The 17,625-nt window shown below is 42.2% G+C and overlaps 1 protein-coding gene across 10 annotated transcripts in view; it reads left to right on the top strand.

The window, feature by feature from the left end:
* ubr5 (ubiquitin protein ligase E3 component n-recognin 5) overlaps positions 1–17,625 on the top strand; it is a 30,668-nt gene that overhangs the window by 8,426 nt on the left and 4,617 nt on the right. For 4 of the 10 annotated variants that reach the window (XM_005464906.4, XM_019364571.2, XM_005464907.4 and 1 more), the window contains 38 exons: positions 389–600; positions 800–916; positions 1,036–1,146; positions 1,317–1,471; positions 2,090–2,207; positions 2,601–2,785; positions 3,361–3,470; positions 3,925–4,037; positions 4,163–4,309; positions 4,442–4,553; positions 4,641–4,795; positions 4,894–5,091; positions 5,786–5,996; positions 6,957–7,083; positions 7,211–7,362; positions 7,906–8,001; positions 8,388–8,511; positions 8,631–8,728; positions 9,110–9,267; positions 9,425–9,516; positions 9,632–9,778; positions 9,957–10,075; positions 10,216–10,342; positions 10,538–10,667; positions 10,839–10,999; positions 11,896–12,135; positions 12,280–12,403; positions 12,618–12,729; positions 12,808–12,939; positions 13,222–13,254; positions 13,886–14,143; positions 14,229–14,497; positions 14,726–14,937; positions 15,043–15,288; positions 16,188–16,261; positions 16,376–16,548; positions 16,836–16,985; positions 17,313–17,530. In XM_005464906.4, the coding sequence (XP_005464963.1) occupies positions 389–600; positions 800–916; positions 1,036–1,146; positions 1,317–1,471; positions 2,090–2,207; positions 2,601–2,785; positions 3,361–3,470; positions 3,925–4,037; positions 4,163–4,309; positions 4,442–4,553; positions 4,641–4,795; positions 4,894–5,091; positions 5,786–5,996; positions 6,957–7,083; positions 7,211–7,362; positions 7,906–8,001; positions 8,388–8,511; positions 8,631–8,728; positions 9,110–9,267; positions 9,425–9,516; positions 9,632–9,778; positions 9,957–10,075; positions 10,216–10,342; positions 10,538–10,667; positions 10,839–10,999; positions 11,896–12,135; positions 12,280–12,403; positions 12,618–12,729; positions 12,808–12,939; positions 13,222–13,254; positions 13,886–14,143; positions 14,229–14,497; positions 14,726–14,937; positions 15,043–15,288; positions 16,188–16,261; positions 16,376–16,548; positions 16,836–16,985; positions 17,313–17,530 (5,716 nt within the window). The remainder of the gene's footprint in view (positions 1–388; positions 601–799; positions 917–1,035; positions 1,147–1,316; positions 1,472–2,089; positions 2,208–2,600; positions 2,786–3,360; positions 3,471–3,924; positions 4,038–4,162; positions 4,310–4,441; positions 4,554–4,640; positions 4,796–4,893; positions 5,092–5,785; positions 5,997–6,956; positions 7,084–7,210; positions 7,363–7,905; positions 8,002–8,387; positions 8,512–8,630; positions 8,729–9,109; positions 9,268–9,424; positions 9,517–9,631; positions 9,779–9,956; positions 10,076–10,215; positions 10,343–10,537; positions 10,668–10,838; positions 11,000–11,895; positions 12,136–12,279; positions 12,404–12,617; positions 12,730–12,807; positions 12,940–13,221; positions 13,255–13,885; positions 14,144–14,228; positions 14,498–14,725; positions 14,938–15,042; positions 15,289–16,187; positions 16,262–16,375; positions 16,549–16,835; positions 16,986–17,312; positions 17,531–17,625) is intronic. The other 6 variants (XM_013267040.3, XM_005464913.4, XM_005464912.4 and 3 more) reach the window with 5 other exon arrangements.

The raw sequence follows: 17,625 nt of genomic DNA, 5'->3' as shown, positions 1-17,625 counted from the left end.
TTATATTATGAATGTTTGGTGTTTTATGCTGCATGGCTGTAGTACATACTGTGAGCTCTCTGAGAAAGGCCCGCTAGGCCCACCTGTCCTAACAAGGACCCTTCAAGGGTCTATTTAAAACCCTCCCTAGCCCACTTTTAGCCCATATGCATGCTTTCTTTCTGTCTATCCACTTCCTCTTCTATCTCGCATTTTAATGAGCGTGCAATGTGACTCACCACAGTATAATTTAGATTCCCACTCAATCTCAAGTATTAAATTGATTGATTTTTCATTATAGTGATTCTAAAGAATCTCTTTCTCTCTCTATTCTTAAAACTATGTTGACGGGTCTTTCCCAGAGAGTGGCTTACTTCTATCCCACTGGTGTGACCTTATTGCATACCAGTTCTCCTTCTTCCCTTAGAGCGTGACTCAGAGCTGTTGCGTGAACGTGAGTCTGTATTGAGGTTACGTGAGCGTCGGTGGCTCGACGGGGCCTCTTTTGACACGGAGCGGGGTTCCACCAGCCGTGAGGGGGAACCAAGTCTTGACAAGAAGAGTATCCCTGTGCAGAGCCCCGTTTCCCTGGGAGAGGAGCTCCAGTGGTGGCCGGACAAGGTAAGAAAAGTACAGAGGACTGTTCAGAGGTTGTATTTTTAAAACAAACAAAAAGGAAGTTGTGTCATTATTGCAAGACAAGTGGAGATTTCACCTGTTTCCTTTGTTCATCTGGTGTCTGTACATCATGACTGGAGTTGAGTTAGATTGAAGTTTTTCTTGACCCTACGTTTGCTGAGACCTTCAATTTCCTTTCTAGGATGGTGTGAAGTTTGTGAGCATTGGAGCAATGTTCTCAGAGCTGGTAGCTGTGAGCTCCAAAGGAGAGCTGTATCAGTGGAAGTGGAGTGAATCTGAACCCTACAGGAATCCACAGGTGATGAATTCAACCCGTGTTACTGGAAGAAAAACTAAAATCTAGTGAAATAAGATGTATATGTATCTTTTATTGTAACAACAGCTAATATCACTAACTTCTGGCATTTGTCACATCAGAATCCTGCTATTCATCACCCACGTATATCCTTCCTGGGGCTGGCTAATGAGAAGATTACCTTACTGTCTGCCAATAGCATCAGAGCCACTGTAGCTACAGAGACCAACAAGGTAGGTTTTTAATTGCTCTTCTTTACATAAGAACAAGGTTGTTTGTGCAGCCTTGAGATGATTATTGCTGGGTTTCTTTTCTTTTTTTTAATTTATCATGAACCATTCTAACAATCCACATTTATTAAATAATCTGCTCATTAACTGATGTTTGTATGGATGTCATGCAGGTGGCAACCTGGGTGGACGAAACACTGAGCACCGTAGCCTCAAAGCTGGAGCACAGTGCACAGGCTTTCCCTGAGCTGCAGGGGGAACGCATGGTGTCGCTGCATTGCTGTGCACTCTACACATGTGCACAGCTGGAGAATAGCCTCTACTGGTGGTGAGAAAAAAAATGTTGTTTTTCTGTGACGTTACATTGATTTCTAATTGTTTACGGGAAATGGCAACATTGGCTTGAAAGGGTCCCCATAACATTGTTGTACCGCTCAGTTTGTGAACAGCCAGCAGTGTTCATTACGAGCAGAACAATAGAAGTCAAGAATTGTCCCCGTTAGTCGCAGCACTTACTGCCTACGTGCCATAACATTACTAAGTGCTACCAGTGATGCATGTATTATTATTATTTTTTCCAGCTTTTGTGTCTGAATTGTAAAATTGTACATTTGGTGTTCCTTGTTCATATAGTGTGATTGGAATGAATTTTTCTGTGCCCCCTTCCCCTCAAAAGAAAAAGCTAAAGAGATATTTTAAAATGTCAAAAGATCCTGAAAATTTGTACACCAACTGCAGTAACCTCTCAGTCCTATGGCAAAACACACAATGGAGACAAACTGTGTGACTCCTTCTAAAGGCTGCATTGTACCAAAGATTACCAAGTGATGTCACAGTCGGCGTGAGAGCATTGCATATTGTATCATAGGGAAAATGTAGATGTTAGTGAAGTGTTTTGCTTTTTGTTTTTGTTTTGTTTACATTTACTGCTTCCATCTCTCTGCAGGGGTGTTGTGCCTTTCAGTCAAAGGAAGAAGATGCTTGAAAAGGCCAGAGCCAAGAACAAAAAGCCAAAATCCAGTGCTGGCATCTCCTCCATACCCAACATCACTGTGGGAACACAGGTAGGAAGAAACTTGTTTTGGTTTTTTTGTTTGTTTGGGGGTTTTTTTGTTTTGTTTTGTTTTGTTTTTTTGTTGTTGTTGGTTTTTTTGTTTTTTTAGCTTTTTTGTTTTGAGGAGATTTTATTTCTTTATTATTATTTTTTTGGGAAAATGGGGACCAAGTTCATCCTCAGTTAATTTGCCATCTCAAAGTTTACTCTAGCTTTAGCTCTGGAATTACCTTGCTTACCTACGCTGACTTGTATGTAAGCCTTATAAATATTACAAATAAGAATATTAAAGAATATTGAAAAATGCTAAAATGAGTAACGAAATATACTTGGGTAGCTTGTCGAATTAAAGTATGTAGTAAACACTGGGTACCGATCAATTCACGAGTTTCTTTTTCTTTAGGTGTGCTTGAGAAACAATCCCCTTTACCATGCCGGTGCAGTGGCCTTTTCTGTCAGTGCTGGAATTCCCAAAGTGGGTGTCCTCTTGGAGTCTGTCTGGAACATGAACGACAGCTGCAGGTTCCAGCTGCGCTCACCAGAGAGCCTGAAGAACATGGAGAAGACCACTAAGACCCAGGAAATCAAGTCAGTTTCATTTTTATTTAGCAGAAAGCTTTTACATGTTTGGATGTGAATAGTGTTTCAGCAGATGGTTTGTTATGTATCTGTGAAGACGTCGTTGGTAACTGCCTGGAAAAGGACACATACTTAATTCAGTAAGCCATGATGGGTCTACCATGTGCTAGGTTTGAAAGTTACCAAGCAGGTAGTCACGGTAGCCGTGCAGTAAGCTCATCATTAGACAATTCTTGGCATCTATCTAAGCAAAATTTGCTATTAAAATGAAGTCAAACTGGGGAAAAAAGACTTGGTAGATGATTGGATGAACTTGGTAAATGATCTTCTGTACTGTTGCACCTGAAAGTATGCCCTTGGTGCAGCTTTGTTAGCCAGTAGTTTGTCAGGATAGTAATAGACCTAAATTAACTGCCAGCCACAGGTGTGTAGCTTGAAGCCTGGCAAGATGGATTCTATCTTGATCATAAGATTTTCATTCTGTCTCATTAGAAATAAGTGAAATGCATACGTCGTTGCAGAGGGTAGTACACTCAGAAAAACAGCAGTAAAATGAATCCATTTGTCTTGGTCTCCTCTCATAGGACTGAAAGCAAGCCAGAGCTGGTGAAGACTGAAATGGGTCCCCCTCCCTCCCCAGCATCTACTTGCAGTGATACCTCTTCCATTGCTAGCAGTGCCTCTCTGCCCTACAGTATGTAATCTTGTCTCATACTATCTCTCTCTTTAACTATTTGCTGTATCAACAACATCCAAGGCTTGACTTTCCTATCTCCCAGGCACAGAACCAATTTCTTCCTCTCTCTGTGCTCTCATTAGTCCCTTTGACTTTGAAACAGATGGTGCACACGGTTTTATCAGCAACTTTTTTTTCCCCCGCCTGTTTTCCTGTGAAGGAAATGTGGCCAACTCGCACTATATACTGTAGCATATCTGGTCGCCTTCCTACAACCGCTTATCACATGAACCATGTGGCAAACTGTCAGTTTTAATTACTTTTCACAAGTACACACTAAAGCTTTACCTTTTTTGGTTTGTTTTTTGTACTATACTGTTTAAAGTATACTTCTTAGCTGTTTATAGTTCCTTAATGTAAATGATATACCGTGATAAAACGACTAAAATTAAATGTGCTGTCCTGCTTGTAGAGCGAAGACGCTCTACACCAGCTCCTAAAGAGGAAGAAAAGGTCAATGAGGAGCAGTGGCCTCTTAGAGAGGTAGTCTTTGTGGAAGATGTTAAAAATGTTCCTGTGGGAAAGGTAAGTGCATCTGAAGCAAATTTGAATACAGAGAAGGTCAAACTTTGATAGTTAATTTTTTTGACTCTTGCTTTATATTAACTGCAGCTCAGTTTAACAATTTATTACTTTTATTTATGCCATAGGTGCTTAAAGTTGATGGCGCGTATGTTGCTGTCAAGTTTCCTGGGACATCAAGCAGCATGAGCAACCAGAGCACTGCCGCTCCCACTGATTCAGACCCGTCATCACTGTTGCAGGACTGTAGGCTCCTCAGAATAGATGAGCTACAAGTAGGAGTATTAACTGATTCAACACAGCTTGTTTTCATATGAAACTTAATTTCAGTCACTGAGTTATGCATCTGACTGACAGTCTACATATAATTTGGTTCACTGACTTTGTCATCTCCATCTGATTGACAGGTAGTTAAAACTGGTGGCACTCCAAAAGTTCCAGACTGTTTTCAGCGAACACCTAAAAAGCTCTGTATCCCAGAAAAGGCTGAGATTCTGGCTGTAAATGTTGACTCCAAAGGTGAGTTCTTTCTGAAGGTCAACCTTCTATAGAGTTCTTTATCTGCATAAAACATCTTCTGATCTTAATCATCTCGTCATCTCCTAGGAGTCCACGCAGTGCTGAAAACTGGTAACTGGGTAAGGTACTGTATCTTTGACCTGGCCACAGGCAAAGCTGAGCAGGAGAATAACTTCCCTACTAGTAACCTGGCTTTCCTCGGGCAGAGTGAGCGCAATGTGGCTATCTTTACTGCAGGACAGGTGAGAGGCTATTGAGGACCAGCATGTTTTCACTACACGTTGTACAAATATTTACCCCATGCTCCACTTTAAATGTTTAATATTTAATTTTTATCCAGGAGTCTCCCATCATCCTCCGAGATGGAAATGGCACAATCTACCCTATGGCCAAAGACTGCATGGGTGGAATTCGAGATCCCGATTGGTTGGACCTGCCACCTATAAACAGCCTGGGAATGGGGGTGCACTCTCTGGCCAATCTCCCTTCAAACTCCACCATTAAAAAGAAAGCTGCTATTATTATTATGGCTGTCGAGGTAAATGCAACCTTTATTAATTCATTCATAAAAAAAATAAAATAATAAAAATTAAAGCTGCAGGCTGCCATCGAAACATGGCGTGCTGCAGTCGAGCTTTGCAGAACGCTTCCAGTTGTCACTCTGATGTATGTCATTCATTATGTGTGAATGAGAGGAAATTAAATTTTCATGACGAGTGGTCGAATCACAGACACCACCTGCAACCAAAGCTCAAAAGCACTGCAATTTAATACGCCCCAGGTCTGTAGTTTAGATGGACACAATATAAAGTCAATCTGATAAAATCCCTAGGAGGAGTTTGCAAAAGTACAACGCCTGGAAATTGCAAAATTGCCATTTTTAATTCAAAATGGTGGACTTCCTGTTGGGTTTGGGTCATGGGCTCCCATTTACCTTTTTTCTCCATTTTGGCATTTTACATGTGTGTACCAAATTTTGTTTTAAAATACTCCCAATTTTCACCAAACCTGACTTGCGTGCAAAATTTCATGAGTTTTTGAGTATATTAAATCCCTCAAAAAGCCTGAGTGAACTTTAGTGCTCGGGTGCTAATAACATAAACATGTACTTGACCAAGTAGAACAAATCATTGTGTTCAGTGTTGCTCTGTGGCCATGCTGTCCTCCTTTATAGAAGACCAGAATGCTATGCAGATTATAACCAGTACTCACACAAATTATTTCACTTTCAGAAGCAGACGCTAATGCAGCATGTGCTGCGCTGCGACTATGAGGCGTGTCGGCAGTACCTGGTCAACCTTGAGCAGGCCTTCCTCTTAGATCAGGGCAGCCAAGCCCTCGGAGCACTTTTGGGTCATCGATGTGATGGAAACCGCAACATCCTCCATGCTGCCGTCTCAGTCTGCTTCCCCGTTAGTAACAAGGAGACCAAAGAAGAGGAAGGTAAGCGGGTGTGTGTGTGGTTGTGGACTGTGTGGACAAAAAAAGTCTTTCGATCAGGTTCTCCCCTACCAATTTGGAACTGTTAGAAATACAATAGCAATGTGGCTTTTCACTTGAACTCTCATATTAATATCAATAATAGGGACTTTAAGTAGTTAAAAATAGAAATGGAGTTGGAAATGCCCAAAAAGTCAAGGCAATACTTTACCTCAAAAGAATGAATGGCCACACCTGCCATTTGCAGTGATTTACTTTGGAGCCTTTTATGTTCTTTGGAAGTAGCCTGCAGATGTCCAGAAAGATTCCTCTGCCATCTGTTGTGACCATCTTTCATCCTCAGTTAATGTAGTAGAATGGGAAAAGTGAGGCTGATAGGAAATTAAAAACTTGCCAAATGTAAAGACTGTGGTGACTGTTAAAACGATATGTAACATGTAATCCAACATGCAATTTCCATGCATAAAAAAACAAGCTGTACGTTCATGAACAATCCTCAATCACGCAGTTTCTATATACAAATACACAGAGTAAGGAACAGTACTTTTTTATGAAGCAAGTATTTTAATCCATCAACATATAGATGAAATGAATCTTGAAAGTGTCATCAAGACTGAACCAGTCATCTAGGAGGAGTTGAGGAACAAACCTACAGACATACGATAATGCTGCTAATGATGATGCAGTCTGTGAAAATCAGATTTGTTATTGGGCATTTGAACACTGCCGTAGTATTCCAGTAACGGCAAAATGTTGTTTCCTTGTCTTAATTTGCAAGTTCTAGTTGAACCTTTCCTCTAACAGAGTTGCCTTTGACAATCATGGGTGTAAATTTAAAAAGGGTGCGATTTTGATGGTAGTTTGTTTCCACACCGTTTTAGCTCAGCTCAGAATCGTCTCACTTTAATTGCTGCTTCCAGCTAATTCCTTTCCACGCTCAGTGACCATGTTATTTCATTTCAGAAGCTGAAAGGTCAGAGAGGAACACATTTGCAGAGCGTCTGTCTGCTGTGGAGGCGATTGCCAATGCCATCTCCGTGGTCTCAAGCAATAGCTCTGGAAATAGGACCGGCTCCTCCAGCAGCAGAGGGTAAATGAGCTCCACAGAATGTATAACAAAAAAAATGCCCTACAGCAAAGAAATGTTTCGCCCATTTTGGCAGTATGAAACAGGATCTAATTTATTGACTCGTTTATCTTTGGGGGGTTGTCACTAGCCTTCGTCTTAGGGAGATGATGCGGAGGTCTTTAAGAGCAGCAGGTCTTGGTCGACATGAATCTGGCCCGTCATCCAGTGACCATCAGGATCCTGTGTCCCCACCCATTGCTCCACCAAGTTGGGTTCCTGACCCTCCACCCATGGACCCTGGTGAGTGCATCTGAAAATAATGGAAGAGTTAGATTATTTTTATGTGGTGTTTAAAGTGAAGAAAGAAAAATAAATTAAATGCATCTTTATTTCTGACACAACCACACAACCATTCTCCAGCAACACATCAAGTTTGATAGTTTTTTTAAATGTAATGTAAAACACACAGTGGTAGCCATTTGTAGAATATTGCAGAAGTTATTTTGTTGTTTAATTTACAGTCATCAACTTCGAGATTTCCAAATAAATAGATTTCTGACTCGGTGTGTGGGCGTTTTTTATTTTTTAGCAACTATGGAGTTCTTGATTGTCTTTTCACTGGTACTTGTAGAAATCCACCCACACCAGTGCAATGTCTTTTTTTGTTTTACTATAGTTGTTAATCAGTGAGGTAGTTTTGCACAACCTTATTGGAAAGTGTTTAGAGCCTTAAAATTTAAGTGCCCTCCCTTCCCTTTATAGAATTACAATAACAACTGTCTTTTGATTTTCATAATCCTGATTTTATTAAAAATACAAACTGTGTTTGTTTTTCATGAAAAGATGGAGACATCGACTTCATTTTAGCACCAGCTGTGGGTTCACTCACCACTGCTTCCACTGGTAGCAGCCAGGGACCGAGCACCTCCACAATACCAGGTGGATACCTTCTTTATCACGTGCTTGTTTTCCACTAAAGCAATTTGGTAAATTTAAAAAAAAAAAAAAAAAACCTTTTGACACTTGGAGAACCAAGACTTTGCCAGAAATTCTGGTGTAGCAGTGGAGCCAACATTTTGGTAACTTAGAACCTGTAACATGCTGTGTCAGCGTGTTTTGAGGAACGGGGATCAAGTGACATTGTGACCACCTAATAAAAAAGGACGGCACATGAGTAGCATCAGCCTAACTCAAAGGAGAAGAACGATTCTATCGACGTGACATAGAACTATAAATATAAATAAATCTTATAAATGAATTGCCAGCTCTATGCTTAAATGTTGTAACGGCTACTGACTAACTGTATGTGTTTTCCATATGAGCAGGGCCGTCCACTGAGCCTTCTGTGGTTGAGTCTAAAGACAGGAAGGCCAATGCCCACCTTATCCTTAAGCTGATGTGTGACAGCGTTGTTCTGAGGCCACACTTACGGGAGCTGCTCTCTGCAAAGTAAGAGTCTTTATTACTGCATTAAAATTGACTGACAGTCTGCTTATTTCTCCCCTGCTATTGTTTGCTCAGGTGCTCTCCTGAAAGTGCTCATGCATATTGTTGCCTTTGTTTGACAGGGATGCCCGAGGAATGACCCCGTTCATGCTAGCTGTCAGTGGGAGAGCTTACCCAGCAGCTATCACCGTGCTTGAGGCTGCACAGAAAATGGCCAAGGGTGAGTTAACAAGCTGGCTGAGAACTGGATCGCTTTTTAACGGAAACTTTTTTTGTGTTAAAGTGTCTAAATTCAAGAACATGTATTGCATTAACATCTTCACACAAACCAAATGGAGCAGGCATGGAGACATTTGCACTAATATTATGTTACCAACCAGCTGCCATCTCTGAACAGTTTCTGGGAAAGCAGCAGACTTTTTAGTACATCTGATATCATTTTAAGTGGTTGGGTAATAGCTGGAACATTGGAGGTTATCCATGAGTTATGTGAATCCTGACCTATTTTGGTGCCCTGCTTCCAGCAGCTAACTGAAGTGTTATAAGTGGCATTCCCGTGTTTCCATGGTTTTCCTTTGTTCCCCAAATGTCTTGAACACAGTGGGTGACCCGGGTATCGCAGAGAAGGATGATGCAGATTCGGTGTTCATGGAAATGATTTGTCCCTCGGGTACAAACCCAGATGATTCTCCCCTGTATGTTCTCTGTTGCAACGACACCTGCAGTTTCACATGGACTGGAGCTGAGCACATTAACCAGGTCAGCCTGTGACAATCCCATTACACTAAAATGTACTTGCTAGAAGAAGTGTTGTGTGTCTGGAAAGTAAGCGGTCTACTTTTAGAATGCCCAAACTCTTTCGCGAAAATATTTCTATAGATGTTGACATTTTTCATGACACTTATGTTGTATTTAGGATATCTTTGAGTGCCGAACATGTGGCTTGCTGGAGTCCCTCTGCTGTTGCACTGAATGTGCAAGGGTGTGTCACAAAGGACACGACTGCAAGTAAGTCCTAGTTTTCAGTGTGGCCTTTTTCACTCCTTGCTAATGCTTGTCTCTCTTACCATTGATACCAGTTCTTGAAACTAAGTCACTAGACTTTGTACATCGTCTTTCCCAGGTTGAAAAGGACTTCACCTACAGCATACTGTGACTGTTGGGAGAAATGCAAATGTAAAACGCTCATAGCTGGTCAGAAGGCAGCTCGCCTGGATCTGTTGTACAGGCTGCTCACCACCACAAACCTGGTTACAACACCAAACAGCAGGTGAGGCTTCTGTGAACTCTGCCCCAGGCTTTAATTTGTCTGGTTCATATAGAAGTGCTTCTTGTTCGTTATAGTTAGCAAATGAATTTAGAATTTAACTTGCTACTCTGCTAAAGATCCATTGTGTTATGTAAGTGAGCAGAGGTGGTAGGTCTGTCTGACTTGTTTCTATTTGCAGGGGAGAGCATATATTACTGTTCCTGGTGCAGACTGTTGCCAGGCAGAGTGTTGAGCACTGTCAGTACAGACCACCGCGCATCAGAGAAGATAGGAACCGCAAGGCTGCTAATGCAGAAGGTTGGTTCAAGAACTTTGTCTAATTTACCCACCTTTTTAACTTTAGGTCCATGCTAATTAGAGATTTTACAGATTTTATAACAGTTAGTTTGAAAACAGAACACAGATCCTGAGAGAGAGCTGTTGTGTTCTTCTTTCAGACTCTGACATGCCAGACCATGATCTAGAACCTCCCCGCTTTGCTCAGCTGGCTCTGGAGAGAGTCCTGCAGGATTGGAATGCCCTCAAGTCAATGATCATGTTTGGTTCTCAGGAGAATAAAGACCCGTAAGTATCAGAAGCATTGCAGTTTGATAATGCAATGAACAAGTCTGATCCACCAGTTTCTCTGAATCCACTGATTGCACTTTTCAGACCCAATTTAAATGGTGTTATAATCCAAATTAAATATTCAATCATATATAACCGTGATGTAGTAATTTGTGTAGCTTGTATCTCAATCCTGTATTTCTTGTTTCCCAGACTTAGTGCCAGCAGCAGAATTGCTCACCTCCTACCTGAAGAGCAGGTCTACTTGAATCAGCAGAGTGGCACCATTCGCCTTGACTGTTTTACTCACTGCCTCATTGTCAAGTGTGCGCCTGACATCACTGTAAGTCCAGTTAGTCTTCTGTCTCCAGTGCACACAGTGTAAAATTCAGATTCAGTGTAAATAAGTAACCCTGGTAACATATTTTATTTAGGATTGGTCACTCTGTAACTTACTGACTTGTATTCATGCATGACAGTCCTCATCGGGTGTTTTATCTCCCTGCTATATTAGTTTATAGATACGTTACTGGGTACTCTGGTAAAGGAGCTGCAGAACAAGTACACACCCGGTCGGAGAGAGGAGGCTATCAACGTCACCAGAAGGTTCTTGCGCTCTGTGGCCCGAGTTTTTGTCATCCTCAGTGTGGAGATGGCCTCATCAAAAAAGAAAAAAGTGAGAACACAATTTGAAGAACACTTTTTTTTAAAAGAATTCTCTTGTCTACATTAATATGATGTTTAATTTACAATTCTGCTTTGAATCCATGACCATCAAGCTGCTGTTACCAGCATTTATACCTGTGCGGTTCGATTCGATGTCTGGTTAAATTTGCAGGTAGCAGCACATTGGGTTACGCTTTAGGATTTCAGAATGGTTTTCTGTCGTGGATTTAACACTGAAGTAATCTACTGTAAAAAGCTGGCGATGAAGTTGCATTTAAAAATCCCTGCTTTTTTTGATGACAGTTTTAGTGTCATCATTGGCCAGTGGTCAAGAATTGGATAATAAAGTTTAAGGTTTTTGAGAACAGCTCAGTTTTAGACTAATGTGAGTGTCTGTGTTAAATTTATGCAGGGCCACCAATGGCCTATACAAGTAGCCAGTGCTATTGCCAGCATTTATAGTTGTACCAGTTGCTCTGTGTTGTCATGGCCAACACATCTCTTGTAAGTGGACTTTCTCCCTTTGAGATGATTCATTCTCTTCCAGTCCAAATGGGAGCAGAAGAAGAAGTAGCCAGCGGAAACAACGCTACCGAACATGCCAATCACAGATGTTGCGGGCTGCATCGATGCAACATCTAGTTACATTTCTAGAGAGGTGCACATCAGGTTTCAGCACAACTTGTGGTGTAGGGTTTCTGAGTGGTTTCCACGTGAGACTTAACTACAGCGGAGACTTAACACAGAAGCATAAATCCCACTTAAGGCTATAACAGAATAAATAAAAAGAACAGCCCAAGGCTAAAGCTTGTTTATAATTTGCTGACATACTTGATACCAGTTAGACAAGATTTTCTGATGTAATACAACCATTTCTCACTTCTTCTCTATTTCCCCTCACACAGCAATTTCATCCCTCAGCCCATTGGGAAATGTCGGCGTGTTTTCCAGGCTCTGCTGCCCTATGCTGTGGAGGAGCTGTGTAATGTAGCAGAGTCACTAATTGTCCCAGTGCGAATGGGTATTGCAAGACCGACCGCTCCTTTCACATTGGCCAGCACCAGCATTGATGCTGTTCAGGGTAGCGAGGAGCTTTTCTCTGTTGAACCGCTGCCACCACGACCCTCACCTGACCAGTCCAGCAGGTTAGTTGGTCTTCCTGACTTTGTCTCATTGCAAGTGGAGTCATAAAGTAGTTTGTAAAATGTACTTAAATTACGGATAATTAGAATCACTCTCCTTTTTTTCCTATTTATTTAATTTAATGAGCTTGTGTTTAACATTTCCAGCTCCAGCCAGACAGCTGCCTCTTATATCATCAGGAACCCTCAGCCCCGGCGCAGCAGCCAGTCTCAGCCTGTCAGAGGAAGAGATGAGGAGCAGGATGACATTGTATCAGCAGATGTGGAAGAGGTGGGGAGCCTCATTATTAAATCATTAGGGCCATAATGAATTCTGGATGTGCATGTGTGCACTGCATGTTGGTTACTGTTTCTGAGGCTAAAGCCCACAATCTTACCCTATTCATATTTGTATTTGAAATATGAATCCTCCTGTTACTGTAGAATTTCAGGTCTGTCTTGCCACAGATTTTTATTTATTGGACAATCTGTTGTGTGTCTGACAGGTTGAAGTTGTAGAAGGTGTAGCTGGGGAGGAAGATCATCATGACGACCAGGAAGAGCAGGGAGAGGAAAATGCTGAAGCAGAAGGCCAGCACGATGAGCACGATGAGGATGGTAAGATATAGTTGGAGTTGTTCATCTTTATGAATCAAAGTCAGATGAGTTTAGGATGGGGTCATGTCTGTTTTTTAGGAAGTGACATGGAGTTGGACCTGTTGGCAGCAGCTGAAACGGAGAGCGACAGCGAAAGCAACCATAGCAATCAGGACAACGCCAGCGGTCGCAGGAGCGTTGTTACAGCAGCTACTGCTGGTTCTGAAGCAGGTTAGTCAACTGCTTTTGTGTAAACCATCGCCTTTTACCTAAATCCCAATATTTTATGACCCCCCCCCCCCTTTTTTTTTAAACAGTCGCTTTCTTTGACTGAAATCGTAACCATTTAATCGCTTGCAAAAATACATTAAGTTTACATTGTAAATCAGTCAGCGTCACAGTGCTCGACAGTCACCATTGTGGATTGTGGGGATTTTATATTTGGAGAGATAATGATACAGCAGAGAAGGAAAAGTGGTCCCTGGCTGAATACCAAATGTATTTCATTTGCAGGCAGTAGGGTGTCCTTGGCATTTCCTATTTTTGGTATGAGCTCCTCTTTACTTTAATGCATATACAGATATCAGGGCAAGAGTGAATTTGCAAAGTGCATACACAGTTTCCTGCTGAGAGTTCCTTCAGTTCGTCCCCTTCTCACATTTCTCTGTTGTTGTCTGCCATTTTTAACTAATGCCGTCCCTCATCACAAGTGTAGCTTTGTTGGTCTTTTATCCAAATAACACACTAATCAATTTGTAGCTTTTCCAAATGGTGTGGGGTTTTTTCCTGCTTGGTCATCTAAAGAGTGTATTTCCTACTAACGACGATGTTAAACTTTCTTGTAGATTATTCTGACAAGTGAGAGAGTGATGTTCTTCTCTTTGATTTTTTTTTCTTCTTTTTTTTTGATTTTTTTCTTTTGTAACTTGAAAATATTTAGAAAATGAAATATTATTTAGCACAAGCTGAACACCAGAGTGTCCAGTTTTGTTCTCACTCGGTGTTTCAGTGTGTCCAGTTTTGTATTAGTGGTGTTTTGCCTTGTAGTGGTGTGATTCACTAACCCGCACTCCTGCTTGGATGAGTCTGATGTGAAAGCGAAAGACTGGTAGGTCAAATTGAATACGAGAACATTAAACTGGTCTTCTTTATTTTTTTCTTCATCCCTACTTTAAAGGTGCCAGCAGTGTCCCTGCCTTCTTTTCAGAGGATGACTCTCAGTCCAATGACTCCAGTGACTCAGACAGCAGCAGCAGCCAAAGTGACGATGTTGACCAGGAGACGTTCCTGCTGGATGAGCCTCTGGAAAGGACAACTAACGCGTCACATGCTAACAGTGCAGCTCAGGCTCCTCGCTCCATGCAGTGGGCTGTGAGAAACACCCCCAGCCAAAGGACACCAGGAAGCGCTCCCTCCAGCACCTCAACACCAGCCGGTCAGCAAATGTCCACCTGCTTCTGCAGTTTTAACTGAAAATTTAAAATGTCTCAGAACTAATGGGTTTTTTTCCCCCTCCACAGCAAGCTCCACAGGCCTGATATATATTGACCCCACTAACCTGCGGCGCTCAAGTGCAATCAGCTCTAGTGCTGCTGCAGCTGCGGCAGCTTTGGAGGCCAGCAACTCCAGCAGCTACCTGACATCTGCCAGCAGTCTCGCCCGCGCCTACAGCATTGTCATCAGGCAGATCTCAGACCTCATGAGTCTGATTCCCAAGTATAACCATCTTGTCTACTCCCAGTATCCTGCTGCTGTCAAGCTCACCTACCAGGATGCTGTTAACCTGCAGGTATAATGGCTTAGAGTCTTTAAGATCTGCAGAAGGAGTTCATGTTGATTAGTCTATACAATTAACAATGCAATGCTAAGAGCAGTAGTTTACATCCTGTCCCATAAATATAGAATACTCAACCCTACCACAAATACTATTTAGTGCTTTTTAAAAGGAATGCAAAACAAAATTTGGAATCAAGCTGATTATGTGAGTAAAGAGTGAAATGTTTGTTGTGTGAACCAGAACTATGTAGAAGAAAAGTTGATTCCCACCTGGAACTGGATGGTGTCCATCATGGATTCCACTGAGGCTCAGCTGCGATATGGCTCAGCCCTGTCATCTGCTGGAGATCCCGGTCACCCCAGTCACCCACTCCATGCCTCCCAGCACTCAGCTCGTAGGGAGCGCATGACTGCTCGAGAGGAGGCCAGCCTCCGCACTCTGGAAGGACGCAGGTAAACTACTTCACTTAACGTGGTCAATGAATTAATTTAACTCTATTTTTGTTAACTTACTCTTACTTGATGCAAACAAATGATTGCTTCCCACACTTAATTTAGTATTTGTTTTAGGAGGGCAGCCACACTGCTAACAGCTCGTCAAGGCATGATGTCTGCACGTGGTGACTTCCTGAACTACGCCCTGTCACTGATGCGCTCCCACAATGATGAGCACTCTGATGTGCTTCCAGTGCTGGACGTGTGCTCGCTGAAGCATGTGGCTTACGTTTTCCAGGCTCTTATCTACTGGATTAAAGCCATGAATCAGCAGACCACCCTGGACACGCCACAGATGGATAGAAAGAGGTAAATGATGAAAAATAGTAGAAAATGCCAAGGATTTACACAGAGGCTGCATACTTGTCAATTTTGTTTATTAAATCATAAGACAGTAAATGTTTTAATATTTAATTAAACAGTTCAGAGTATCCACACTAAAAGAGACTAGCTTCAGTGTGACTTTCAGTAACTTGTAGCAAAATCAACTGAAATAAACCTAAGTGATGCTAATTAGCTAGGTTATGGACACGGCATGTGCTGCGCTGACCATTAACTAGAGCGAAGGACCCAAATTTTGTGTTGCACTGGCTGCTCCGCTCTGCGTATACGTAATTTTTTGCAGCCCCTCTACGTGTACTAGATGCACCTGCTCCCTTTTATTTCAAAACATGCATGTCTCTGACTTTGCATCCCCTCCGAGAGTTTGTGTTGTATAATTTTCAAATGTTTTAATAAAAAAAAAAAAGCATCGCACATTGATAAAGAAGAAAGCTTTTAATAATCCTGACGAGTGAAGATTGTGTTGTTTCCACAACATTGCTTTCCTCCTGAGGTCCACAGAACTGTTGAATGGCTTAAAGGCTCTGCAGGTCCCTGTATATGCACGTAAACTTGTGTCAAAAAGTTCACCGAACTTGGACACGCACGGAATGTTTTCCTTCATCGTGTGGTTGAACTTAGCGCACCTGTAAGCTTTGTTTCTATTGGTTGAAACCATTGCACACAAGCAATAGAAATCAATGGATTTCAGAGCACAGTGCTGTGCGTGCCACGTCCTATGTGAAAGCTTATCTAAAGCAACTGCTGTTAGGAGCAAAAAATACAGTTCATTCAAACAACAGGGTGGTAATGACATTTGGTTTATAGGCCTTCAGAATAAATGTGAGTCTAACATGATGTTTATCCTCCGTAACTTTCACTTGTAGGAATCGAGAGATTTTGGAGCTTGGGTTGGACAATGAAGATTCTGAGCATGAGAATGATGAGGACACCAATCAGAGTAAGGCAAAAAAATATAACGACTAAATGATAACTAAACTATAGTCAGTGCATAATAAATATCAAAGAACTACGTAGTTGTTTTAAGATTTGCTGTGTTTCTTTTTCACTTCAGGTTCAACACTGCAGGACAAGGATGAGGACCCAGTTCCAGCTGAGACGGGTCAGAACCACCCCTTCTTCCGTCGCTCTGACTCGATGACTTTCCTGGGCTGCATCCCACCAAATCCCTTCGATGTTCCTCTGGCTGAGGCCATCCCTCTGGCAGACCAGCCCCACCTCCTGCAGGTCAGATTTGCTGCTGATGTTAAACTTTCTCCAACCTCCTTACGTGTCATTCTAAGTATTCTTTATGAGTCATCTCAGCTTTGTGACATTGCATTTTTATTCATCTTGTTCTCTGTGCGAACTCCTTCAAGTATCACTGCATGCCAGAGATATTTGGCAGCAAAGAAAATGACAGCGCTATTTAGAGAATGTAAAACACTTGAACTGTTACATTTAGCTCTCTTTACATTATAGAATGGCAAGTCAGCCTTTGTGATTTTAAATACATTTTGCTTCTTCTTCAACAGCCTAATGCCAGAAAGGAAGATCTGTTTGGTCGTCCCTCTCAGGGCCTGTACTCTTCCTCTTACATGGCAACCAAAGGCCTGGCTGAGGCAACCATGGACAGGAACTGCCTGGAGGTAAACATGGGCTCCTCTCTACCCTCCCCCTCTCAGGTATACCACTCCTCTTCACCGTGCTATCACGCTGGTAGTTGTGTTCTAATATCCATGCATAACAAATCTCCCTGAAATAATAAAGTAGTGCAGCACTTTCCAGTAAAAATAACTTGACTATTCAGGATTCATTATATCTTCGTGCTATTTGATTTATGAAAGAACGGGTACGTTGGGTAGTGTTCATGTGTTCATACGAGTGTGGATATTGGAGCACAGTTTGTATTCGGTGTCCCATTTCCATTCTGTTGTGGCCACACTGCCATCATGTTTAGACCTTCACTTGTTCACATTACTAAACGACACTTCTGACTCCTGCTCAAACAGATCCTGCCCACTAAGATGTCTTACTCAGCTAACCTGAAGAATGTGATGAGCATGGAGACAGGCCAGCGGAGCACGGAGAACCAGTCGCTGGCAGAGCAGGAGCTGGAGGCTTCCAAACCTGGCCCATCACCCCACGACCTTGCTGCACAGCTAAAGAGCAGCCTGCTTGCTGAGATTGGCCTCACTGAGAGCGATGGCCCTCCTCTCCCATCGTTCAGGTAACCAGTCAGTGCATTTAATGGGGCTGATTTTTGCAGAGGGAACTGACCTTGGTCTCAGCAGCTTGATATGAAATGGTGTCACCTATAGATGT

This window comes from Oreochromis niloticus, linkage group LG11 (assembly GCF_001858045.2).
Source record: "Oreochromis niloticus isolate F11D_XX linkage group LG11, O_niloticus_UMD_NMBU, whole genome shotgun sequence".
In the NCBI taxonomy this organism is placed as follows: Eukaryota; Metazoa; Chordata; class Actinopteri; order Cichliformes; family Cichlidae; genus Oreochromis; species Oreochromis niloticus.
This window is presented reverse-complemented; position numbering and strand designations above follow the sequence as displayed.